This window comes from Dendropsophus ebraccatus, chromosome 3, assembly GCF_027789765.1.
Source record: "Dendropsophus ebraccatus isolate aDenEbr1 chromosome 3, aDenEbr1.pat, whole genome shotgun sequence".
In the NCBI taxonomy this organism is placed as follows: Eukaryota; Metazoa; Chordata; class Amphibia; order Anura; family Hylidae; genus Dendropsophus; species Dendropsophus ebraccatus.
This window is the reverse complement of record NC_091456.1, coordinates 160676622-160704524: the sequence shown is the minus strand read 5'-3', so window position 1 is coordinate 160704524 and position 27903 is coordinate 160676622. Positions and strand designations below refer to the sequence as shown.

The window sequence follows — 27903 nt, the reverse complement described above, 5'->3', positions numbered from 1 at the left end:
AACTTTTCCCACAATGCTATATATCAATCGGCTCTATAACACGATCCCTACAGAATGGACTGCATTGTCTATATGACGGGTTCCCTTTATACTATGAATAGATTCAGGGAGAAATTAAAGGGGTTGACCACTTTATAGTAAAATAGTTCAGTGTACAGTATTAGGCTATGTTCACACTACGTAAAAGTATGGCCGTTGTTGCCGATGGCGTACTTTATGCGCTTGTGAACACTGCCCTATCTATTATGGGATCCCGGCCGGAGCATATACATATCGTATACGCTCCGGCCGGGATCCCATGTGGACCCGCAAATAACTGACATGTCAGTTTTCTGCGGCAGAAATTCAGTCAATTGCGGCCGCAGAAAGCTCTGTCAGTTCACACAGTGAAGCGAGCGGCTCCGGACGCTTGCTTCATTGTGTGCTTTTGAGTGTTCTGATGCGGGTGCGCGCTGATGCGCCTGCATGAAAACACTACAGCCATAAGGATCATCCGGCCGGTACTGCAGTATGATCTGTGCAGAGACCGGCTGTTCCGTGACCTGGGTCTCTTACAGAGTGTGAACATAGCCTTAGTTAGTGTCATTACTGCACTTACTGATAGCAGCTCCCTGTGAACCTCACAGAGCTAAAATCAGACTACCTTCCTCAAACTGGGCTGCCCTACTCTGTGGTGAGTCTGTCCGGCCTGGAGGAGCATGTGACCATGCCCGCACCCCCCCCCCAGTGTCCACCACTGAGCCTGTAAATGCCTATGGAGGACACTGGGGGCGGGTCATGGTCACATGCTCCTCCATGTCGGCCATCTTGTGGACAGAAACACCACATAGCAGCACAGCACAGCCTGGAGAAGAGTCTGATTTTAGCTCTATGAGGTTCACAGGGAGCTGCTGTCAGTATATACAGTGAGTACACTTACTAATATTATACACTGAACTATTTTACTATAAAGTGACCAACCCTTTTAACTCGATTTTCTATAAGTATACACTTCCTTGTGCGACCTCTAATCCCAATGCTGTGTTACTGTACGTCCTTTGGCCATCTCACAATACATCAGCTCATCTGTCTAAATCCTCTGTGAATGATTTTTAAATCGTTCCTGTCTACGTGTATTTGCACAGCAAACAGGAGGGCTGAACATCCACCCCATGGACCATTTCGGGAGACGGCTACAATACATTTCACTATGTGAGTCTTTTGTTTCTTGGAGCTAAACTTCTATGACGTTCAACACTGGCCTACAGAAAGTAAACCACTTAACCCCATCAGCGGTAAATTGAGAGAAGGGCCATCAAAGATGTAAGCAGGAAGAAGAAAGGGGATGGGGAAAATAAATTTAGTGTGTTCTTGAAGGGTGAAGAGGGATAGATGCAGTGGATGTGAATAGTTTCATGGTGCCAATATAAATGAATGAAAATGCGTGCGTCACTTCAGGAGTAGCACGTCAGTAGAGGGACGGTGGAGGGTAATGGGGTTTTAAGAGACAATGGTCACAATACCTCAGTACGATCAAAGGTATCTTCCAGAAAATGTATATAAAGTCTACAAGTTATATGCTGGAGCAATGCAAAAGGTTATTGTATGCCATATTCAAATACATGGAAAACCAAGAAAGAAAATAAAATATATTTTATTGAGTAGGGGAGGTCATAGACAGCAGATGGGTCCCATACCATGAAGTTAAAGAACATCCTCCTTATCAGGCATTATTTGTTATTAAAGGGATACACCGGATAAGAAAGATTTAACCCTATTCAATCCCCACCCATAATCTAAGCTTGTGTGTAATAGGTTTCCTTACCATAAACTGGGTCGTTTGTCTGTAGCACATCCTGACTATGAAGCTGCTGAAAATTCTCACTGCCTAGTCCACTCTGTCTCCACTGGTCTGTCCTTCCCCTCCCTTCTGAGACAAAGGTCACATGATCTCTGTCTCTTCTGTTCCCAGGCAAGCTTTAACACTTCTTCTGTAACACTGCCGACCACTGACATTACACAGTGATCACATAGCCAAAGGCGGGGAAACAACAGCCTCTGCTGAGTAGTATAGGGGAAAGGAAACATTGTTGTTTCATCTCTTTCTAATCTATGTAGATAGATAGATAGATGATAGGAGATATGGAAGAAAGGAGAAAATGGAATTTAGGAATTAGGACTAGTCACCACTGCTTTCAAGGGGGGCATGTGACTTACCAACTCCTGCATCGCAGTGGGTAGAGGAAAAGGTTCTGAGGAAGTGTGGCTTTATACATTAGTTATTTGTTGGTGGGATTGGTGGACCATCTGTTTATTGGGGGCTTCCAACATTCACCCAAAGGCAGATATTAGGATAAGCAGGATGGAGTAGTTGGATTTGAACACATTAAACTTTGTTCTCAAGGAAGGTAAGGGACCAGCAGAGGTTTATGGCTTATCCCCCTTTACATATTAAGAACTTTTAGAATATTAAGACACATGTAGCAAAATCTTGTGAAATTTGCCTTTACCTGTGACTTTCTACAGCCTGCATGGGACACCAGAAAAACTCTTTGTGACCCTTATTGTATCTACATGGGCAAACTTTTGTAAGGTCTCAGTCATTTGCTTTAGTTCATCTTGCATGGCAGCAGTAAAGCGAGTGTCCACAGCTTCAGAAAAAAACCTAAAAAGATTGTTTATAAGCGTATATTCCTACAATGATGACTGCTAGAGGTCTAAATATAAGGATCTCACCCTTTACCATAAGTAGGGGTATGTGCACACTACGGGATCCACACATATAACTTCCAGTGGATTCCGCCACTTGCGCCCCCCTCTCCCCAAGCTTGAGGTTCCATCCATCCCATAGGCTCCATTCTATGCTCAAGCAGAATCTGCCGTCCGCCCAAAGAATTGACATGTCAATTCTCTGTGTGGACGGCGGAATCTGCCTGAGCATAGAATAGAACCTATGGGATGGGCGGATCTTAAAGCAGGAGCATGCACAGAATCCACAGGAAGTTTTCAGCGCGGATTCCGTAGTGTGCACATGCTCTAAGAGCAAGAACTTCTCAATCAACCCCATTACTGAGTTCCATGCTGGGCCTTCAATCCTCTTGTTTGAATACTTGATGTGTAATCTTGTAATAATTGATTGTCTGTATACAACCTCACAATTGTAAAGTGCTGCGGAATAAGTTTAAAAAAAAAAAAAGCTGTGCTTTGGACTTTCTGTAGCATTCGCCTTAAATCTAGATGACAATGTTGGTATCTGTTCATTAATATAAGCTTAAGCCTAGTTTCACAAATAAAGCATTTTTGAATAGGTATGACTGCAGTTATTGATGTAGTTTGTAAGCCAAAACCAGGTGAAAAGCAAAAGTAGCTTATAGAGATGAGCGAACCGGGTTTAGGTTTGAGTCGATCCGAACCCGAACGTTCGGTATTTGATTAGCGGGGGCTGCTGAAGTTAGATAAAGCTCTAAGGTTGTCTGGAAAACATGGATACAGCCAATGACTATATCCATGTTTTCCACATAGCTTAGGGCTTTATCCAACTTCAGCAGCCACCGCTAATCAAATGCCAAAAGTTCGGGTTCGGATCGACTCGAGAGTGCTCAAGGTTTGCTCATCTCTAGTGGCTTATAAAGGAAGAACTTATACTTCACCCTGCTTCATCCACTTCTGGCTTAGAATCTAAGAGCTGCATCAAAACCTGCAGTGGCATTTTTCCAAAAAACCCTATGTGGAACCAGCTGTAAGATTATAATAGGGAACTGAACAGTTAACAACATCCTAGCATGATGCTATTATTGCCATCACCTTGTATATTTCCTGGTGCCCAGCTCTATTCACACTGCTTCAAAAAGTGGAAACTGGCTTAAAGGGGTATTCCGGGGATAATTCACTTTTCCCCTATCAGAAAAGTGAATTTTCTCCGAAATATTCCTTTAACCCTTTGAAGACCAAGCCCAAAATGACCAAGTGGACCACGCTAATTTTCGTTGTTGCATTTTTGTTTTTTCCTCCTCCCAAAGAGCTCTAGCACTTTCATATTTTTATCTACAGGGCCATGTAAGGGCTTGTTTTTTTCTGGGAATAGGTGTACTTTGTAATGGCGTCTTTCATTCTACCATAACATGTATTAAGGAACCACAAAATATTATTTATGAAAATATAAATTGGGGAAATTGGAAAAATTTTGGGGGGTTCCTGTGTCTACGCAATGCACTATACGGTAAAAGCTACATGATACTATTATTCTATAGGTCAGTCTAAACACAACCATATGCAGGTTTACACAGATTTTCTGATGATATATATATATTTTTATTGAAATCTTTTTTTTTTTTTGCAATTAATTATTAATAAAATGGTCCTTTTGCGACTCTTATAACGGCTTTATTTTTTCACCTACAGGGCTGTATGGGGTGTCATTTTTTGTGCCATGATCTCTTCTTTTTATTAATACCATATTTGTGTAGCTTGGATGTTTTGATCACTTTTTATTAAATTTTTTTTTTATACAATAAAAAAAATCGTTAATCCTGGCGCTTTTATACCCTCTTTTCGTTTACGCTGTATGGAATGACAATTGCTATATTTTACTAGATCAGACAAATACGCAGGCTACACTCTTTATTTATAAATAAACAAAGAAATTATAAAATAATAATAATAATAATAATAATAATGAAATTAAAAAAAATCCCAAATGAAGCAATGCTATTTAATAATTTTTATATGTTTTATTCATCAAATGGGAAAGGGGGGTGATTTTAGTCTTTATTGGGGGAGGGGCTTTGGGGTATTGTAAAAAAACATTTTTACCCCCCTGGGGGACCTTTACATGCAATACTTAGATTGCATACACTGATCACTGCTATGCCCTAGGGATAGCAAGCATTGATCAGTGTAATAGGCGCTCTGCTGATTGAGCCTGCCTGTGACATACTCAATCAGCAGAGCGCCGATCGGACCACACGGAGGGAGGTAAGAGACCTCTGGCAGTCCGTTACAGCGATTGGGACCCCCGCAGTCACACTATGGGGGTCCCGATCGGTAAGTGACAGGAGAGGCCCCTGTCTAATTTAAACACGGTATTTAAGGTGTTTGTCAGTCTGTCATGAACAGTGAGGGCCTGGCTATTTACTGCAGCCGGCCGCCACCTACTATGAAGCACGCTCCGCTCTGGAGAGCGCTTCATAGCTCCCTAGAGAAACAGGACATAAATGTACATCCAGGGTCGTCTGGTGACAGACTTCCATGACGTACATTTACGTCCAGGGTCGTCTAGCGGTCAAGGTGCCTATACACCTCCAATAACTGTTGGCTGAATGATTGTTCATCTGACCAATATCTCTCTCCGTCCTCCCCTCCCTATATCTGGGAAGATCTGAACGTTCATGTGGCGCAAGCCACAGGCAGACATAGAAAAAAAGGGTCGGGCAGTGAAAATCCATCACTCTCTACTCCCATCTCCACAGAAATTATCTGTAATTGGAGAATCGGGAGGCCCCCATACACTTTATACCATGGGCAGGTTTGACCTACTTTAGTAAAGTGTATAGGCCCCTTTACTATACATATAATCTTCTGATGGAATCTATATGGCAGGGGATTCCAATCTCCTGCAATTATTGCATTGTTAAAACCAGATCATTACTGCTTGTAAAAGCAATTGTTGTTTACAGCACTGTCAGGCAATCCCTTACATCATCAAATCTGTGGTCTCGGACCACCATTGACTTCTATAATAAATCTGCTTAAAGATTTGTTACCTGAAATGGAATAAGCAGACAACCATTTATATCAATGACAACTGAAATTTTCATTTAGCGGAAATCATTACTGTACGTAAGGTGCGTAAGATCATAGACCTGGGCGATATGATTTCTGTCTATACTGCTACAACGTATCAGAAGATCACATTGTAAGGCTTAGTTTACATATATCCAGCGATCCGTCGGCGTTTCCCTCCGGTGCAGAAGAAAAGCACCAGTGGGAAACGCATCTCTGAACTGATCCCATTGTTTTCCCATTGTTGGACTGTTCGGATGATGCGTTCTCACAAATCTGCTGCTGGTGTGCTGGACTGACCGCATGTCAGAACGCTGCTTGCAGCGTTCTCACGTGCGCTCAGCTCCTTCCTCCGGTAGCGCATCCATTAAAGTCTATGGAGCGCCGGAGGCATGCCTTGTACAGATGCATGCATTATGCATCCTCCGGCTTTTCCCTCCGGAGCTCCAAGAAGAGCTGTCCCTGTCCCTGCCCCCCCCCCCCCCATTAACCCTTGTGAACCTGGCTCTTGGCAGAGTGGCCCCTCGCAGGATGGGCAGCCCCCCAGCTCCTCTGTACAGTTGCAGCACCCTTTAGGACAGGGGTAGGGAACCTTGGCTCTCCAGCTGTGGCAAAACTACAGCTCCCATCATGTCTGGGATATCCAGGCATGATGGGAGTTGTAGTTTTGCAACTATCCAATCACTGCTATAAAAGATGTTGCCATGTTCTGCTGCCCACGGGCTTCCTATATCGATGCCCCCTATATGCTCTATAGGAAAAAAAAACTCGGCAACTGATAATTACTGACGGCAACTGATGTTTTTTTTTACCTAAAAAAAGGATGACAACTGATGCCTTTTTGTAGTCAGGTTCCTACAATAAAAAAGGAAATGGATGCATCTTATATATGTAAACTAGGCCTAAGCAGGTCCAGATTGGAGCTTTACTTTTACTAAAGACTTTTCAAATAAAAATAAATATTTATAAATAAACAAATTATATAATAAAAATAATAATAACATAACAAAAAAAATCCCAAATGAAGAAATGCTAAATATCCTACCATAAATTTCATATAATATAATATACTACCTACCGCAGAGGAAATGGACAAATACAGCAAATAAATAAAACAGCAGTATCCTAATGTATCGATCTGTGAATACAGATTGTACCGAGAAGCCAAGTTACTGCCGTCCCTGTCATGCTGGGCTGGAAATTCAATCTGTATGCAATGTTTGCTCAAGAAAGCATGAGGCACTTAGGAATGTATACACACACTGCTAACACACATGCAGGAACAGTAGAGCCGAGCTTGTCATTGGCAAAGCCCATGTTATATACGGTATGGTATAGGGCTGGAAAACATAGTTATATTACCAAAAGGCATTATCTTTACAATGCTTTCCCATAAAGTTCTGGAAGTCACAGTAGATATCATCTCATCTATCTATATCTGTTACACATCCATCTCTCTATCTCTATATATATCTATCTAATGTATGAATAACATTACTGTAGTGCAAAATCTGACACCTTTATAAAGACACGTGTAGATAACATATGATAGCATACACACTTACATGGTCCAGCTCCTGGCAGCAGCTTTGCAGGCTCATGGTCAGGCAGTCCCACTTGTCCCTCATACAGTGCAAAAAATGCATGTAGTCAGTGCATGGCTAATAAGACAGTGCAGAGTGTGCCCAGAAGTCACCTCTGTTGTCCCAGCAGGAGGCTGGTGACACCTTTTCATAAACCCTTTGCCCTCCCACTCTGTCAGTGACAACTCCTCCCAGCACTGGGAACTACTGGAACTGTGTGTTTGCTTCTCAGCACTTGTATTGCCTGAGCTGCTGCCAAGTTCTTTGACGGAAGCAGGTTAGATAATGTCACGTAACTTATTGGTTACGTTGTTACAGGCTGCGATGTCTGCACCTGAGCCTGGACCTGACATAACCTCTACAGGTGAACCAGACACATTTCCTTATTGCTCAGAGCATACCGACTACATCTCATTGGGGGAATATTCCAAATATATATATAGTGGTACCTCGGTTTAAGAGTAATTAGGATTAAGAGCGCTTTGGTTTAAGAGCTCACAGTTTTTCAAAATTGTAACTTAGATTAAGACCATTGCTTTGGTTTAAGAGTTCCCTGTACTGGGTTGGAGGAAAAGTGGGGGAGGGGCATGGTTTGCATAGCGTGGTCTACAGCACTGTACTCTGACCCAGGAAGTCTCCCTAACCTTCCAAATCATAGCAGATCCACTTCAGGCTGGGGCTTACATCAGGGGACAGGACTGTGGAGGTAATCTCTTCATAGCTGTAACCCCTCTCTCCCTGGACAGAGAGAGCTGCATGTATGTGCCCATATATTTCCTGCTCTTTCCTTCATGCTCCCTGCAGTCTCTGTCCGCCCTCGTGTGTCCCATCCTCTCCTTTCCTGCTATAATGTGTCTGCACTCACACTCAGCTATACACACTGAAGCTATAATATGCCTGCACTCACACTCAGCTATACATACTGCTACTTTAATGTGCCTGCACTTACACTCTGCCATTCACACTGCTGTATATAACGTTTCTGTCGCTGTCCTCCTGGACAGCTCTGTGATTCTCACTTCCTGATTGGTCCATGCTGAATACCACCCCTTCCCCACTACAGTCATGTGACCACACAGACCTCTGACAGCAGTCCTGCTTCTTTATTCTAGCCTGTTGTACTACACTACTGCATTATGGGGAATTGCAGTTCCATTCTGTATCTACAAACTGCTACCGTTTTTTTTTAGGTTAATGCACTTACTATACATTACACTCCACATGCTGATTGCTATATTGTACATTAACAATATCCCAAATTAAGCTGTTTCTCATTGTTTGTTTCATCTGTTTTACACTTTATTCAGAATTAAAAAAAACATTACTTTTGGGGTGTGGAACCAATTGTCTGCATTGTTATGATTTCTTATGGGAAAATTTGCTTTGGTGTAAGAGTGGATTTGGATTACATGCACGGTACTGGAACAAATTATGCTCGTAATCCAAGGCACCACTGTACTGAAATTCCTATAAAAAAAATTCTTGACTCTTTCAATAAATGCACATAATTTTTTGCTGAAATTCAAATGGTAAATTAGCTGCAGTTTACAGGACCTGCCAAGTAAATGTGATTGTGGAAAACCCATGTAGACAAAGTTGAAATTTTTCTGCCTGGCATTAACCTGCGATAATACATTAGTTCATGTCAAATCACCACCAAATTTCCTGAATATTTGCAGGTAGTCCATATCTAAATCCAAACCAAAACGTCTATGTCACGGAGACAGGAGTGAATGTGCTCCACGTCAACTTTTCTCAGCTACTTCTCCTGATCGGTCGCATGGCATTTGACTTCCAGGGGCTGGAGAAGTTGGATGCAGCCCTAGGGCTACCAGGAAAACGCTGCATCCAGTGGCGTAGCTACCATAGAGGCAGGGTAGGCAGTTGCTATGGGGCCCGTGCAGGAGAGGGGCTTATGCAGTACTTTGTGTTGTGTGTACGGGAGGGGGGTTGCTTAAAATTTTTTGCTAAGGGGGCCCCACTATAGAAATCCAAAATGAATTTTAAAGATTCCATGTAATATTTGTCAGTACCTATACAATGGATATGAAGACATTAGAAACACTTGCTAAACCTTTACACTGAGAATAACAATCACAATAATTTGTACAAGCTCCTCTAGCATAAAAAAAAAAAAAATCAAATACACATCTATTTTTTTACATTTTTAGGCTATGTTCACACGTCGTAAGAGACCGACCGTTCCATGACCCTGGCCGGGTCATGGAACGGCCGGTCTCTACTCGGATCATCCCAGCCGGAACTTAAGTACCGGCCGGATGATCTTTCCGGCCGAAGGGCTCTGATGCGGGCGCATCAGCGCGTGCCCGCATCAGAACCTCCCATAGCACACACTGAAGCAAGCCGCCGGAGCCGCTCGCTTCATTGTGTGAACTGACAGGGCTTTCTGCGGCCGCAATTCATTGAATTGCGGCCGCAGAAAACTGACATGTCAGTTATTTGCGGCTCCGCACGGGATCCCGGCCGGAGCATATATGATGTGTATACGCTCCGGCTCCCATAGCAGAATAGGCTATGTTCCACAACGTGAAAAGTACGGCCGTTGTTTCCGATGGCAACAACGGCCGTACTTTCACGAAGTGTGAACATAGCTTTACATAGAGTTGGTACAGCTAGGTCTAGTATGTCTGCTCATGCATTGCAATTGCCACTCACCTTCATACAGGCACAGTTTTTAGACACACAAAAAGTGTAAAGTGAATGGGGCACTACTAAACGTAGTCAGACTTGTGAGTTTGGTTAGCATCAGGGTCGGCGTCAGCACAGGGCTTACCTGGGCAAGTGCCAGGGCCCAGAGAGAGAGAGGGGCCCTGTGTTCTAATGTTCAGCCTGCTTACTGTAGTGCAGGGGGCTGAACATCACCTGAAGGTCCTCAACCTTACAGTGTGGAGAGCAGCCCGAGAGGAAGAGGGAGAAGAGTGAGCTGTAAGTGCTGTGTGTCAGTGTCAGTCAGTGCTTTAATGCGTCAGTGTGTTTGTTTGTGTAAGTTAGTGGTATTTCAAGTAATTGTGCATAGTGTGTGGATGATGGTGCATAGTGGATGGATAAGGGGCCTGCTGAGGCTCTGTCGCCCAAGGGCCAGCAAAAACCTGGAGCCGGCCCTGGTTAGCAAATATACTCAAAAACAGCCATGTTAGATACATGTATATAAAACAGCCATGTTAGATACATGTATACAAAACAACCATGTTAGATACATGTATAAGATTTGCATTTAACCAGAAGCTATCTCTCTCCCAACCCCACTGTTTCTATAAGGGAATAAATCACTGCCGGACTACTTGGTGATGGCATCAGGATTAGACATGCTGTAGATACCCATTACGTGATCAGCTGATCTTGCAAACATGGTGGGTTCAGTTGACATATTTGGCCAACCTGAAAGTCCATTAGAGAAGAGTTAGCAGGATCCACTGATTTTGATGGGACTGGCTATCTGTCTAATAAGTATTCCTTATGCTGCGTTTACACGGATTGATTATAGTTCGAATTTTCGCAAAAACGATCGCATTGAGCTATAATCGTTCCATGTAAACACAGCAAATGATCAAGCGATGAGTAAAAAACCGTTCATTTTGATCTTTTAACGTGTTCTTAAATCATCGTTCGTCGTTCGCTAAAAATTCGCAGATCGCTGTGTAAACAGTCTTTCAAAGATTCACCCTATATAAAAGATGGGCTTAAAGATCTTAAAAACGATTGCAATAACGATTTTTCTTACGAATTCTCTTACGAATTTTCTAACGATTTGTTTGTCTAAACGCTGATCGTTATGAAAACCAAATCGTTGCTACAAAATCGTTAAACGATCGATTGGGTGAATTATCGCTTCGTGTAAATGTAGCATTACTCTCCCTTGTTTATCTGATTTGTTATTTATTTGCAGTATGAAACAACTAGATGTTGCTATTACATACTTGTTATAGAGCCCTGTGACCATCTAAATTCTCCCTTCGAAGAAGATCCACTTAATGTGTCCAATGCTGGTGGTCGCACATGCTCAGTAGTTCCTACAGGTGATGGAGGGATTTTTTGCCATTGTTTAGGTCAGCCAATAAAAATCTATGCACTTAAAGCATTTTTTTCTCATCAAGATTTGACACATTAAATTATTTTAATGGGGTTATGCAGAGAAAATCTTTTTCTTTCAAATCAACTGGTTTCAGAAAGTTATACAGATTTGAAATTTACTTCTATTTAAAAATCTCAAGTCTTCCCATACTTATCAGCTGCTGTATGTCCTGCAGGAAATGGTGTTTTCTTTCTAGTCTGACACAGTGCTCTCTGCTGCCAACTCTGTCCATGTCAGGAACTGTCCAGAGCAGGAGAGGTTTTATATGGGGATTTGCTACTGCTCTGGGCAGTTCTTGTCTTGGGCACATATGTCAGACTGAAACGAAAACCACATTTCCTGCAGGACATACAGCAGATGATAAGTATGAGAAGACTTGAGATTTTTAAATAGAAGTAAATTACAAATCTACATAACTTTTCTCAGTATACTCTGCTGCTGTGGCCAAGGCTGGGTGTCAGATATTAATGGCATATACCATCAATCACAAAGTTATTGCACATTTAAGCTATCTTCTCCCATTCCGTAAGCCGACAACAATCTTCTCCCTCCCAGCACATACGGCATCTCTCCTTCATGTTGTTCCCCCATAGAATATTCCTGTGGTCCTGGTTGCTAGAACATGTAGTGTGCTGTGTAGGAGGGACGGATTAGACAGAATTAGGGCATGCCTTTCTAGTAAGGGTAAGCTAAAAAAAATGCCAAGTTACCATTTGCTGCCATGGATGCCAGTGACATCAGCTGAATTATTAGCTATTGCTGGGGTGTAAAAATTGCTTACTTTATTAAAAGACCTTGATCATTCGACAGCCGGTTTTATTTGCTTGGGGATATAAAACATGCTCGGATTTATGTTAGCAGATCAACAGGTGGCCTTCATGCCTACTGGGCCCTGGTAGCAACCATGACACAGCAATGTCTGCACTCACAATAACTAGTCACCTCGAACAGAAGATGACATTTAGACCTATGACGTATAATCCCTGACTATCGATGCATTAGAAGGTTTGACGACAATTAGTTTAAGGAGAACCTGTAGACTTTAGTTTTTATTTTAACTACTTAATCACAGACGTTAATAATATAATATAATAATATTATCGTGTACCTTCTTTCGCAGTATTGTCTGCAAGGCACTTTTCTTACCCCGCTTCTTCTGTAGTGCCCTCCAATCAGTACAAAATACTACTACAAAAAAGTATTTTAAAAAAATCAAATACTTACCAGTTGCTGTATGTCCTGCAGGAAGTGGTGTATTCTTTCCAGTCTGACATGGTGCTCTCTGCTGCCTTCTATGTATGTGTCAGGAATAGAGATGAGCGAACCTGGAGCATGCTCGAGTCCATCCAAACACAAACTTTCTGCATTTGATTAGCGGTGGCTGCTGAAGTTGGATAAAGCCCTAAGGCTATGTGGAAAACATGGATATAGTCATTGGCTGTATCCATGTTTCCCAGACAACCTTAGAGCTTTATCCAACTTCAGCAGCCCCAGCTAATCAAATGCCGAACGTTCGGGTTCGGATGGACTCGAACCCGGTTCGCTCATCTCTAGTCAGGAACTGTCCAGAGAAGTAGGAAACTCCCATAGAAATCCTCTCCTGCTCTGGACAGTTCCTGACATGAACAGAGGTGGCAGCAGAGAGCACTGTGTCAGTATGGAAAGAATACACCACATCCTGCAGGACATACAGCAGCTAATAAGTACTGGAGGACTTGACATTTTTAAATAGAAGTACTGGAAGGCTTGAGATTTTTAAATATTAGTCATTAATAAATCTGTGTAACTTTCTGATACCGGTTTCGCTGGACTACCACTTTAAGGAAATGTTTGGGGAGGTAAAGATTGTTGTCATGTGGTTGCCTAGCATTTACCTTGCTTATTGGAATTAGCAGCAGCGATAACCCCTGTATAGTGTAAGCCACGTCACCCATTTAAGGGCCACAATTTAGGGCAGATTGTAGGTAGGTAGGGACACTTTGGTGGGCTCAGCATTGGACTGCACTGCACTCCCTACTCATAACAATAGGGTTCCAGGACAATGCAAGTACTAGGGTTCTAGATTAAGAGATCCCTCACCTTAGAATATCAGTATACTGACACTATTATCAGCATCCTATACCAATGGCGCAGTAGCATTAGGGAAATCGAATAACATTGAAACTAGGTTCCTAACAATAGTAAGGTTCGAGAACAATGGGGCTCTAACATCATTTACTGCTCCATCTACATCCATCCAGTTGAGCCCTTTATTATACAGTGTTGATCCAGAAAAACAACAACAACCACGAAAAAGGACTCCAAATCTCAAGCAATGGTGTACTAGCCCTATGACCCCACAACAATGCTACTCTATAATAAGCATTGGAGAACTAAGGCACCATAATATTAATATATTGGTCGCCTGATGATGCCATGCATGCTTACAAGAGGCACTTTTTGCAGGTGCGCCCAGGAACTGCCATTTATGATATACAAAAGAATATACTACAATTTCTAGGAGAAGTACTCCTTAAAGTGACACTGTTGGACCCTTTTTGCATTCTGACTTCTCTACATAGGTGTAATTTGTAAATTTAGCAGTTTTCATACCTTATGTTATATCATACATCATGGTGCTTGTTCAAGTAAAAAGTGATCTTTTATCAACTGCAGATTGTGCTAAGTGGGCGTCATCAGCACATGGCCCTGCCCCCTCGACGCCCCATTGGTATGGGCCGACCTAGAGGGGGTGGGGCCTAGACCTTTAGGCCAGCTTGTTCCAATGGTCGTTAGGGGGTGGGGCCTATGTGATTATGACGTCACAAAGAGGTGGGGCCAATGATGGTGCTGTAGGCAGGGCTAAGTGGCACTGTTCAAGTGAAGCCCCGCCCACTTACCACAATCTGCAGTTGCTAAAAGATCACTTTTTACTTGACCAAGCACCATGACGTATGATATAAAATAAGGTATGAAAACTGCTAAATTTACCCATTACACCTGTGTAGAGATGTCAGAATGCACAAAAGGGGGTGACAGTGTCACTTTAAGCTGATGAACGCCATGCTTGGCCAAAATGCATCCTTACTGTACCTGTTGTCTACTGCACTATAATAAATTAGCAGAACTACTTGGTGAGTGCCAGGTCCTCCCCACATCTACCCAGTCCCATTCAGTAGTCCCAAATCATTAGCATACGTTCCATGGGAACTGAAGCTAGCACGCAGATCCTATTTGGGTGTGTTTAGAATTCGTTGGTTGTTAGGGTAGAAGGCCCATCAGTAGGTTTTTTTTCTCTTCTTAAAACATAGGATTTGTTCCAAGAATTCCTCCAATGGGAACTGCATCGATGAGACCACGGTACCACATGTCCAATTTTCCATCTTAATGGGTAAAGAAAAGTAAACAAATAAAAAGCACAAAATGGAAAACCACGCTGCAGTAGTAAAATAACACAGAGAACTCAACCGCCGCGTGTTCTGAAATTATAATGACTGTACCTTGTACTGATCCAGAGTAAGAACCTATATTGTAGCCTAGTCTCATGATCCACAGCTAGATTCAGAAACCATCTGGGAGACACTGGAGATGGTCAACAATGTCACTGTCAGTCACACCCCTATGGGTTATTGTACAGTGCCTGGTGTAGGTGACATTCCCAGAATCAACGTTATCACAGCAAATTAATGTTGAGAGATTTATGCTTTGAAGCACTGGACACCAGGCTGTATCGAGTAACCCCATAATAAAACTGGGGACAGAACCTCTCTCCATTATGACCACCAGTAGCAAATTTAAAGGATAAAAAGCATACAATTAAAGGGGAATTCTGGAGAATCCCCCCCAAATAAACTGATGTCAGTAAATTATGCAGATAAACAACAATTTCCACGGAACTTACGCAGTGCTGCAGGCTGAAGGGATCCCGTCCAGAGTGTATACACATCAGCCGGGATCCCTAGCGGCGCCGTAGTGAATAATTCAGTGAATAGCGGCCACAGAAAACTCTGTCAGTGCACACTATGGAGCGAGCAGCTCCGGCCGCACGCTCCATAGTGTGCTGTGGGGAGTTCGCATCAGATCTAAGTGGCGCTAAAGATCATCCGGCCGGTATAATCAGCTGACCTGGGATGACACATGATCTGGGGAGACAAATAGAGGAACCAGGGCAGACCAGAGCACCGATGCTGCATCGGATAAGAAGAGCTTAGTGTGGTTTATTTGTTTTTTAATTAAATTGGAGAACCCCTTAGAGGAAAAAGTAATAATAAAAATGGATCATCGTCAATTTTGTAACTTTGTAACCTGTAAAAGCCAAATAACAGATAATTTAATAAATGAATAAAGGCCTAAAAAATATATATTTTATGTTCTATTTTTGTTTCCTTGTTCAGAGAAAAATATAATACTGAAATGACTTTTATTACCAAGTAAATGTATCATCAGGTAGACGGCAAAAGAGACAAATCATCTGATTCTGATAAAATTGATGCTTCGTGAACACTTCTGAGGAGAACTCCTATACGGTGCTAGTCTCCCAGTTGTTTAACCTCAATTCACAGTGTCATTGAAAGTCAGGAAGAAAGGTTAAGGACATAAAGTTACAGAGTCTAATGCTCACTGATAGCAGAAAATGTCCAGTGTCTGGTAGAAGCATAATGGTATAATCAGACTGCACAATGCATAGAGAATATGAGACTTTAGGCAACCATTTTTTTGCCTCTAAGAAATAGCAGCACTTTGGTCCATGCGTCAGGTTTTATAGTTGATAAAGTTGGGATGAACTGCAACTCTACACACAACCCATGAGCAAGACCCACAAATTTTCACGGGAAAAAAAATCCCCCCCCCCCCCTTCTTCCAGGCATTTAATGTAAACTAAAAAAACAGTTTAAAAAATGTTAACTTTGTGAATATATTTCAAAAAATGTGTGTATACATATATATATATATATATATATATATATATATATATATATATGCGCTTTGGGCATTTTGAAATTGCTATGGTGCAAAGAACTTTTCCATGGGTTTTTATTAAGTATTTAACTTGGCGTGGGTGCTCTGTCCTCTTTCTATACTTGTATACAGCCTTAGTGATTCTCCCTTGCAGACTGCCTTGTATCTGCTTTCCTTTCTATCTCCAGCCTGTGTGAGCAGTACTCCAAGGAAAATAACTCCCTCCCCCTCCTTGTTGCTATATCTAAAACACTGATTATCTTTAAAACTAATAAAGTTTTCCGTTAAGCTATGATGATAAATAAGGACTGGCATAAATCTGGATGATGTATGCTTTCCATGGTTAATTGTATGTTGCCTGCTCAGGTAAAAACGTTTATGCCTCTGTACCTGGCCAATGTTTGTTTGTTGTTCAGTCGTACAGGCCTTGACTCTATCTCCTACCAGTTTCGCTGTTAGGTATTTATGGGATTAAAGGGGTTATCCACCTAGGAACAAAGAAGTCAAAAATGCTAGCTGCTCTTACTCACCAAGTCCTCCTGAGTATTTTGAGACATCTCCTGTCTTTCTAGCTGCTGCGATTCCTGAGTTAAAAGTTTTTCTAAAAGCCGATCTATAACCAAGACTGGAAACTACATTTCCCATCATGCATCTCCCTGATTGGTCATTGATTTGCGTACTCGCCCCCTTAGCTTTCTTTCCTGCTCACTGCTGTCATTGCTATTACACAGTAAACACAGGAATGTTTTTTTTTCATCGATTTTGCATCAGATCACCCCAATGTGTATTCCATACTAGCTAATGATGTAGCACAGCTGCCACACACATGGTGTAGCTATGTGCTACATAACAGGCATCGGTATACCAGGCGGTGGGGGTGTAGTATAGGTTTAGATATCTGCTTGCTGACTGTAAATGAAAACATTCTACTTCCATCCAGACTCTAAGAACATCTATAACACTTGCATATACAATATGCAGAGCTTAGACACAAAGACAGGTGCATATGCTTGCATTCACTGACAGCAAGCAGAGATATAACTATAGCTTTTAATATTACAGAAACCTAGGCTCAGGAACACATGTAAGTCTATGGAAGCAGCACAGGTGCATGGAGATGATGCAGATAATGGGGGAGATTTATCAAACATGGTGTAAAGTGAAACTGGCCCAGTTGCCCCTAGCAACCAATCAGATTCCACCTTTCATTTTCCAAAAAGTCTGTGAGGAATGAAGGGTGGAATCTGACAGGTTGCTAGGGGCAACTGAGCCAGTTTCACTTTACACCATGTTTGATAAATCTCCCCCAATGTGTCCTGGGGGTCTGGTTACCAAGTCAATAAAGAGCTAAACCTGAGAGGAGATCACTTGCCCTGTGATTACAAAGGGAGAGGTGAAGAGGGAGCTGAGCATGGTCAGAGTGGACCCAGAGTAGAGGATTTTAGACATTCAGAATGAGAAAAAAAAAGGAAAGGGTGCAAGATAGATTATACATTTATATAAGACATAGGGTGGTATTGGGAAGGGGCATTGTTTAGAATATTGTTTTTTGTTACCCGGATAACCCCTTTAAGCATGTTACTGCCAGGGTATATAGGGCTACTAGCGATTTCCCCTTAAATAAAATAACAAGGGCAGGGATTGGCCTCCTGGGCACCCCTTGAACAAATCCAGTGAACACACAAAAAGACAAACAATTTATTCTCAGGCAGCACCGGGTCATTTTTCTAGTAGCTGCTAAAAATGATTGTTCTAACTTGGCTACCTTCAGCACTAAGCTACAAGAGAAAGAACATGTCCAGTGCACACCTGACATAGAGGGAAACACATATTGACAGAACAAGAACATTTGTCAGCCCAGTTACAGCTTTATTGGTATATTATGATGTTTGACTTTGTCTACCATAGACGCACCTTAAAATGCAATACATGCCTGTAATATTAACATGTTAATATATCAGTAACTGGATCAAAAGTAAAACGTCTTGTATTGTCTTTCCCGTATTACTGCTATACAAAGACATCCAATGACCAAGATTTTTTTCTTTCATTGAAGTGGACTCTGAAGTGACCGCTGAGGCCAATAAATAGCTGCAGCATCACATGAACAATGTACGGTGGCGTTTGAGAGCTACTCGGGGGACCTTTCTTCATAGAATTCTTAGTAGAGCATGAATGGCCTGTAAGTCTCCACACATCTTTATGATGTCATTACAGCAGACTCGGCGGGGGACACTGGAGTGGTGGCAGCACTGGAGTAGCAGCAGAATTACTACTGATAAGGGAGACCAAAGGGATAATAATTCCCGAGGAGAGTGTCAAAAAGACGTGTGAAGACATAGGGCCATATTACACACAGCAACTATCAGGCCGATCAGCCATCATTGGCTAATTTTTGTCTTTCAACCTATTTAGACATAGTCAGCTGCCAACTGAGCATCGCTACGTGTAATGGTGATGTGCGGCTGACGACAGTGTTAAGAAAATAATAGAGATTATACTTACCTGTCTAGGCTCCCAGGTGTCCTGCTGCTTTTTTTTTCTGCAGCCACTGATGAAGCTTCTGAACTCATCTCTGAAGTCACTGGCCGAGGGGCTGTCCCATCCCAGCCAGTGATTTTTCAATATACAGCGCCCCTTGCTGGACGTTTCATAGGAATTACACCCAGTCCTGCTCTGATTCGTGACGTCACTTTTTTTTAGAGAAATTTAAGTCTGCCTGATCTACTAAATTGAGGAAAATAGTATAAGTGCATTTCCCTTAATAAGTGTATATTAGGAATTTGTCTAACTTTCCTTATGTAATTAGCCGAACTTCTCCTCTAAGCCTCATATTCATACCACTTTAGCCTCATATTCATATCCCCTCAGCCTGATTAAAATCTCTTCTTCAGCTCATACTCACACCACCTCAGCCTAATATTTATACCTCCTCAGAGTCACACCCCTTCAGCCTCATATATATATACCCCCTTAGGCTATGTTCACACAACGTACATTTTAGTAAAATCATTTGTTGTACAACGGCCGTGATTATTATGGAAATATACGTTTCATTACACAAATGAAGGTTTGCTATACAGTGGATTTTCCTAGTTTTGATCAACAGAATGACTAGCTATAAAATATAAAGCCAGCAGCGTACTCCCTATATAGAGTGCCCTACCAATTAGCTTGAGTACTATCTAACTATAAGTGTCTTGCAACGACGTAACAGAAAATAAAGTGCTGGTTATCTGCAAATATTTTACGTTTCCACAACCATGCTCTTTTTCAGGAACACTTATGTTGCTCTTTCTTCTAAAGCTTGCGTATATTCCTTGGAAACCTGAATTACTGTTTTCACTGAAAAGGAAGAAACAACTTCTTTGCTTAGTCTTCTGCATTTGCAACCTTCCATAGCTGAGCTGCTTTCATATAAATAGATGTAACATTGAAAACTGTACATTTTAATTTAGGTTTAAAGTGTTTGTTGGTAGCATGAAAGGTGCCAATGTGGGCCGGAGAGCATAGTCACTAATGCATCTGTGGGCTGGATGATTGATGCATGCATGTTTATTATGGGACTAGGCAAAGCATTTTATAAAGCTATAAGTATGGCAGGGAGGTAATGGCTGGGGACAGGATTATAGCGAAGATAAAGTACGTGCAGGAGATGTTGATGTAGGGGGTAGGAGTAGACAGAGCTTTTGAAAACAATGTTGGAGGAGGTATATGGGATAAAACTAAGAAAAGATTTTCTCTTTATAGTACACTACCCAACTATCTGATAGCTAAATGAGAAACATTGCATTCCCCCCATAATGATAACCATGGGCATCATGTAGGTAACCTTTACGGAGCTGTATTTTGTAATGGCCAACGCGTGCATCACCCCATCAATCAAAACGAGATGCCAGCACCTGGAAAACCCGGGCCAAGACCACCGCAGGGTGCTGCGTTGACCCCTCTAACTATAAGCATATCTAATGACATGCTGATAGCTTGGGTGTCCTGATTGACAGCATGAGAAGCCATTGGCCCTTTACTCCGTCAATGACTTTTTGGACCGCAGACTGTGTTATTCCTGCGGTCACAAGAAGCTGCTCTGTACCTCTATGTTCCAGTACTATCTGACTGACGTCACTGCACGACGGAGCAGATAGGCACGGAAAGGGGAAGAAAACAGGATGCTAGAGGAGCTGGTGAACGTTAGGTGAGTATAAGTGGTTTTTTTGTTTGTTTGTTTTTTTTTGCATGGGGGGCCTGATACTATATGGAAGCTGCAGGGGAGGGACTGATACTATATGGGAGCAGCAGAATGTAACTGATACTATATGGGGGTGACGGGGGGGCTCATACTATATGGGGCTGCAGGGGGGACTAATACTTAATGGGGGCTGCAGGTGAGGATCTGATACTATATGAGGGCTGCAGGGGCGGAACTAATACTGTATAGGGGCTGCGTGGAGCGGGGGGGTGATATACCATATACCCACTTATATAGGAAAGCAAGTTCTGCACAGGATCCCATCTACCCTAAGGCCACCCTGATAATGATGCACACATTTATAAAAGCTTTGGGGTTTGGGAGTATTGTCTCAGATCCCCATGTGGGCCTTCATTCTTCTTTAGGCCTTGTCATGGTCATAACCCCTGTAACCACAGTGGATTGGATTAACACTGTTTAATACGATGCTTCTTAGAAACTGATTCATGTCACAAGTAGGCATGTAAAGATAGGCATTTTGAATCACGTTTCATCTGAATTTCCCTGAAAATTTATATCTTTACAAATTCGAACCTTCTGGGATTTATTTTGGATAAATCACTTAAAATAGAGGTCAATGTCTTGGCAGTAAGGAGCTTGAAAGAGTTTGGATACAGCACTAGGAGACCTTAAAGCATCATACACCACTTTCAGGGCAATTGAGGTGGTTTTAATTTGGACCAAATCAAATCCAATGGCAAAATTGATCAAATTAGACTTTCCAAGATACCCATTCTCTAAACTTATCAGCACAGTTTCAATGCAACTGGTTTCGGCACACTAAAGTAGATTACAAATTTTTATAACTTTCTGAAACCAGTTGATTTGAAAGAAAAAAGATTTTCACTGGAGTGCCCCTTTAAGGGTGGATAGGGTGGGAAAAAATGTCATTGTTTTAAAAAATTTAATTCTAACATTACTCCCAAGTTCAATCTACAGATTAAAGAAACCTTCCCAGATACGACATGGTTTCTAATAAGGCAATTAGCTTCTTTAGAGAAGCTAAGGTAACCATTGTTTATAAAGGGGTCAGCTTTCCCTTTTAGTTTATATTTATCATAGGTCTGAATTCCAGAAGAACAACAGTGCTGTCCTGAGAAGTCCCGGACATGAGAGGCTGATCCGCACCCACTGTTCCTCCCTCTATGGACACATGATGCTGCATAATCACCCCAGTATAAATATGTGAGTTCCGCATTTAAAGAGATTCCTTCCTACTCTTCAGAATATTAATAGAGCTGCTTTCTGTTTAGAGATCCCAAGCTCTGGAGCGGTTATTTATAGGATTTATAATCCAATATACGTGACCTCATACTTTTTCTATGTGACACCAGGCAAGTTTCTACATCTCTCAATGACTCAAACATAGAATGAAGTCATAATGCTATTAATACTATCATACACAGGCTCCGGATATGACTTCTAATACAGTACACAGGATGGTGTGACTTATGTAACATAGCTGAGCCGGAACTGTAACAGGACTGATAGTTTTCATCTTTTCCATTGCACTTTTTATTTGGGAAATCTACTGATGCAGATGATACTATGATACTCTAATAAGCAAAATGCTTTGGTAAGATCTATTGTTATGGCCATCTTTTGGTGTCATTGGGAACTGTTGGGGTTCATTGACATAACAAACATAGAGGACTGTTGGCAGAAAAAAGACCTCCTGCTCCATCTAGTCTGCCATTATGTTGTTGATCCCAGGCAGGTTTAAGTTCTGTTATTGTAGATTTACCTACCACATCTGCTGGAAGTTTGTTCCAAGAATCTACTACTCTTTCAGTAAAGTAATATTTTCTCATGTTGCTTCTGATCTTTTCTCCAACTAACCTCTCACTGTGTCCTCTTGTGTCCTGAGTTTTTTTTTTAAACTCTTCCTTCTTGAACCTTATTTAGTCCCTTATCATATTTAAAGCTTTCAATCATGTCCCCCCCCCCCAATCCATTCTTTCCTCCAGACTATACAGCTTCAAATACAATCTTTGTTTGAAAGTAACTTGGATTGAGAACATTTTGCATGAAAAGCTCACAGTTTTTCAAAATTGTAACTTGGTTTAAGAGCATTGCTTTGTTGTAAGAGCTCCCTGTACTGGGTGGGAGGGGGTGGGGGAGGGGCATGGTCTGCACAGCGAGGTCTACAGCCCTGTACTCTGACCCAGGAAGTCTCCATCACCTCCCAAATCATGGCAGATCCATTTCAGGCTGGGGCTTGCATCAGGGGACAGGACTGTGGAGGTAATCTCTGCATAACTGTAACCCTTCTCTCCCGGGACAGAGAGTTCTGCTATAATTTGCTCACCCTATACCCTGCTCATTCCTTCCTGCAGGCTCTGTCATCAGTTGTGTATCCCATCCTCTCCATTCCTGCTATAATCTGCCTGCCCTTACACTCAACCAGTGGTGTAGCTATAGGGGTCGCAACGGTCGCCATGGCCGCCGGCCCCCCTCGCCACTTCCTCCTGTGGGCCCCCAGCCCACGCACATAACTGATGGCACTTGCTGTCATCTGACTGGATCTCTTACCTAGTCAGATCACAGCAAGTACCGGCGTCCTCTCCTCCTGCCTCTTCCGTGCAGGCGGCGCTTCAACTGAGAGGATCGCGCTGCTGCAATCCTCCTCTCATCTCCTCATCACTGTAAGCGGCTCCTGCAGGGTGGAGCCCCCTCCCCCAGACCAGGTCACAGCGCTGTGCAGCAGGAAAGGAAAGCATCAGTGAGTATGGGGTCGTGACCTGGCCTGGGGGAGGGGCCTCCACCCTGCAGGAGCCTACAGTGATGTGGAGATGAGAGGAGGATTGCAGCAGCGCGGATCCACTCAGGTTCCTCTGAGGTGAGATGCTGACTGCAGGGACCCTGCCATCCTCCTCTCCTCAGTGGTGTATGCTGGATCCTGCAGAGCTGAGGGGTATGGGGTTGGGATCCGACCAGGGGGAGGAGCCTCAGCCCTGCTGGATCCAGCATACACCATGGAGGAGAGGAGTGCAGCAGGGGGCACATGGAGGAGTACTGGTCTGCTATATACAGGGGGCACATTGAGGGATACTGGTCTGCTATATACTGGGGGACATGGAGGGATACTGGTCTGCTATATACAGGGGGACATGGAGGGATACTGGTCTGCTATACACAGGGGGACATGGAGGGATACTGGTCTGCTATATACTGGGGGACATGGAGGGATACTGGTCTGCTATATACTGGGGGACATGGAGGGATATTGGTCTGCTATATACAGGGGGCACAGGGAGGGATACTGGTCTGCTATATAAAGGGGGACATGGAGGGATACTGGTCTGCTATATACAGGGGGACATGGAGGGATACTGGTCTGCTATATACAGGGGGCACAGGGAGGGATACTGGTCTGCTATATACAGGGGGCACATTGAGGGATACTGGTCTGTTATACACAGGGGGACATGGAGGGATACTGGTCTGCTATATACAGGGGGACATGGAGGGATACTGGTCTGCTATACACAGGGGGACATGGAGGGATACTGGTCTGCTATATACTGGGGGACATGGAGGGATACTGGTCTGCTATATACTGGGGGACATGGAGGGATACTGGTCTGCTATATACAGGGGGCACATTGAGGGATACTGGTCTGCTATACACAGGGGGACATGGAGTGATACTGGTCTGCTATATAGAGGGGGACATGGAGGGATACTGGTCTGCTATACACAGGGGGACATGGAGGGATACTGGTCTGCTATATACTGGGGGACATGGAGGGATACTGGTCTGCTATATACTGGGGGACATGGAGGGATACTGGTCTGCTATATACTGGGGGACATGGAGGGATACTGGTCTGCTATATACAGGGGGCACATTGAGGGATACTGGTCTGCTATACACAGGGGGCACATTGAGGGATACTGGTCTGCTATACACAGGGGGACATGGAGTGATACTGGTCTGCTATATACAGGGGGACATGGAGGGATACTGGTCTGCTATACACAGGGGGACATGGAGGGATACTGGTCTGCTATATACTGGGGGACATGGAGGGATACTGGTCTGCTATATACTGGGGGACATGGAGGGATACTGGTCTGCTATATACAGGGGGCACATTGAGGGATACTGGTCTGCTATACACAGGGGGACATGGAGGGATACTGGCCTGCTATATACTGGGGGACATGGAGGGATACTGGTCTGCTATATACAGGGGGCACATGGAGGGATACTGGTCTGCTATATACAGGGGGCACAGGGAGGAGTACTGGTCTGCTATATACAGGGGGACATGGAGGGATACTGTTCTGCTATATATTGGGGGACATGGAGGGATACTGGTCTGCTATATACAGGGGGCACATGGAGGGATACTGGTCTGCTATATACAGGGAGGGATACTGGTCTGCTATATACAGGGGGACACAGGGAGGAGTACTGGTCTGCTATATACAGGGGGCACAGGGAGGGATACTGGTCTGCTATATACAGAGGGCACAGGGAAGAGTACTGGTCTGCTATATACAGGGGGCACATGGAGGGATACTGGTCTGCTATATACAGGGGGCACAGGGAGGGATACTGGTCTGCTATATACAGGGGAACATGGAGGGATACTGGTCTGCTATACACAGGGGGCACAGGGAGGGATACTGGTCTGCTGTATACTGGGAGCACATGGAGAAATACTGGTCTGCTATATACAGGGACACAGGGAGGGATACTGGTCTGCTATATACAGGGGGACATGGAGGGATACTGGTCTGCTATATACAGGGGGCACAGGAAGGGATACTGATCTGCTATATACAGGGGGACATGGAGGGATACTGGTCTGCTATATACAGGGGGACATGGAGGAATACTGGTCTGCTTTATACAGGGGGACACAGGGAGGGATACTGATCTGCTATATACAGGGGGACACAGGGAGGGATACTGATCTGCTATATACAGGGGGACACAGGGAGGGATACTGATCTGCTATATACAGGGGGTCACAGGGAGGGATACTGGTCTGCTATATACAGGGGGCACAGGGAGGGATACAGCTGTTGAGTCAAAGGTTAGAAAACAATTAGAGAATGACACAGTACAGTCTATTAATAATAGGCGGCAGTAGTACAGTACATGAGGGGACACAGTGCCACATTAGGGGCGTCACCTTAGAGTGACTATAAGGGGGGCCCAAACTAAAATTTTGCACCAGGGCCCATCAGCCCTTAGCTACGCCCCTGCACTCAACTATACACACTGCTGCTATAATGTGCCTGCACTCACGCTCAGCTATACACACTGCTGCTATAATCTGCCTGCACTTACATTCAGCCATTCACACTGCTGTATAGAAAAGTTTGTGTCACTCTCCTCCTGCACAGCTCTTACTGATTGGCCCATGCTGAACACACCCCCTTCCCTATTGCTGTCATGTGACCACACAGACCTCTGACAGCAGCCCTGCTCCTCTATTCTAGCCTGTTGTACTACGCTACTGCATTATGGGGATCTGCAAATCCATCCTGTATCTACAAACTACTGCTGTATTTTCAGGTTTATGCAGTATACACACTGTACTATACATTATACTCCACATGCTGATTGCTATAATGTACAGTAACTTATAATATTACATATTCTGCTGTTTCTAAATGTTTGTTTCATCTGTTTTACTTTTTATTCAGAATAAAAAAAATTATTATTCTTGGGGTGTGGAACCATTTGCCTGCATCTCAATGATTGGTTATGGTTCCCGGAATGTCATGCTTTCCCTGTCCCTAGCGACGATCGAGTAGCAGGAGGAGGATGTCTCACACAGCCTCCTCCAGCTGCCACTGCCCGGACGGGAGCCGCACTCCCCCCCCCCCCCCCCGGGCAGTCTACCCCATAGGAGCTGCGATCCGTGGGACCGCAGCGTCTATGGGGCATCCGGAGGAAGATCTGCTCCCTAACCATAGCAACCCACACACTGCCCAGTGCGTCTAGGCTGCTATAGTTAGATCGATCACTGAGGCAGGCATCTTATCGTTTGAATGAGCTGTCAGTGTTCTGACAGCTCATTCACTCTATAATACATTATAGCGCAGATTATGTAATGTATTATATATTTGGTCCGTAATGACCCCATCTATAAACCTGTTACATTAATCATCCCACCCGATTAACATTGTAAAAAAAAATAAAAAGACATTCTTTTGGTAATCCCGGCCCCTAAAAAATATAGAAAAAAGCTATCAATACGTTGCATGTACCCAAAACGTGTACCACTAAAAATATCAGCTTATGCCGCAAAAAAAAAGCCCTCACATAACTCCATTTCAAGCTTGAAAAAGGTAGTTGTACTACCGAAACGTTGCTGGATTATTTTATTGTGTGGACTTAATAAACATCGCTGGAATAGATACCCGTGACCTTTCTTCTAAGCTGTAGCCTTCGGAGTGTGTGAGAAATGGAACTCAATATTTATTCCCCTTATTCCAATGTTTCTAGAAATCCCCCATATGTGGCCGCTGTGCGTCACCTGACTCAACCACAGGCTGGACATCGCTGGAATAGATACCCGTGACCTTTCTTCTACGCTGAAGCCTTACGGAGTGTGTGTGGAGTACAACGGGGTTTCCCCGGTTAGCTACGTGCGGAGTCAAGGTGTCCGGTGCTGGTCCCTAATTGTGTTTGCCGAGTTCCATTTCTCAGTTAGTATGCTGTGTTACAGGAAATAAATGGATTAAAATGGAATACCTGCCAAAAAAAAATGAAAATTTTTAGTTTCCCCTCCAAATCTCTGTTTTACAAAAAACTACTGAGTGTATCAACCAAAGTGTACCACAAACATAAAGAGGAATATGTCACGAAAAAACAATCTCAGAATAGCCGCGATAGTTCAAAGCATCACAGGGGTATCACTACATAGAGAGACAGGTCAGATTTGAAAAATAGGCCCTGGGCATTAAAGTGACTCTGTACCAACAATCTGACCACCCCCCCCCCCCAAACCACTTGTACTTTCGGATAGCTGTCCTGCGGTCCGTTCGGCAGGTGATGCAGTTATTGTCCTAAACAAATACTTTTAAACTTTTTTTATTTTTTTATTCTTTATCAGATTTTATCATAAGAAAACCGTCAGGTGGTGACAAACTGCATGGGTGTAGATAAAAGCATAAAACAAAAAATATATAACTTTGTGCACAACCGCACTCATGGTTACAGTTACCACCAACAGCCAATAAGCCTTAACATAGGAACAGTAGAAGCCACACAACAGAAGTGGAAATACTTTAAAACTTGAAGCCCCGTTCCCTAC

The 27903-nt window shown here is 43.3% G+C and overlaps 1 protein-coding gene and 1 long non-coding RNA gene across 3 annotated transcripts in view; one reads left to right on the top strand and one right to left on the bottom strand.

The window, feature by feature from the left end:
• PDE8B (phosphodiesterase 8B) overlaps positions 1-7458 on the bottom strand; it is a 139795-nt gene extending 132337 nt beyond the window's left edge. The window contains exon 1 of one of the 2 annotated variants that reach the window (XM_069963020.1): positions 7326-7458. In XM_069963020.1, coding sequence (XP_069819121.1) covers positions 7326-7406 — 81 coding nt within the window. In that variant the 5' untranslated portion in view covers positions 7407-7458. Of the gene's footprint in view, positions 1-7321 lie in introns of both variants that reach the window. The other variant, XM_069963022.1, reaches the window with a different exon arrangement.
• LOC138786199 (uncharacterized) overlaps positions 1-27309 on the top strand; it is a 141646-nt gene extending 114337 nt beyond the window's left edge. Inside the window, exon 3 of the long non-coding RNA XR_011362197.1 lies at positions 27093-27309. This is a non-coding gene — a long non-coding RNA (uncharacterized lncRNA). The remainder of the gene's footprint in view (positions 1-27092) is intronic.
• Positions 27310-27903: the final 594 nt, after the last annotated feature.